Consider the following 345-nt stretch of genomic DNA (forward strand, 5'->3'; position numbering starts at 1 on the left):
ATGTGCAGCTCGAAACTTGCTCTCATTATCCTGGTTGTGGCCTGTTTGATACTCATCGCTTGGGCAAGGCCTCGATCCCGATCCTCGATGTACAACGAGGTGACCTCCTTGCCAGCGGAACGACGATTGAGCAATGAGATCCTGGACCAGATCTCACCCATGAGGAAACCATCCAAGAGGCACTTCTTCCTAAAGCGAAAGATGATGACGAACCGGAGTCCCTTCCTTGAGCGTTTCTACAATATGCCGCAGCCAGAGATTGCTCCGGGTGGAGCCAACTATTTTGGTAACGATGTGATGCCAATGTCCACCTATGAGATCCTGGAACCAGAGTCATTTTATTAA

General features: G+C 49.9%; 1 protein-coding gene across 1 annotated transcript; it reads left to right on the forward strand.

Annotated features, from left to right (window-relative positions):
• Positions 1-345, forward strand: LOC110183182 (uncharacterized). The gene has a single exon (XM_020951372.1). It carries the CDS (start codon positions 1-3, stop codon positions 343-345), a length of 345 nt encoding a protein of 114 aa, XP_020807031.1.

Source organism: Drosophila serrata, unplaced genomic scaffold, assembly GCF_035046125.1.
Source record: "Drosophila serrata isolate PLE 108 unplaced genomic scaffold, ASM3504612v1 contig_240, whole genome shotgun sequence".
Taxonomy (NCBI): Eukaryota; Metazoa; Arthropoda; class Insecta; order Diptera; family Drosophilidae; genus Drosophila; species Drosophila serrata.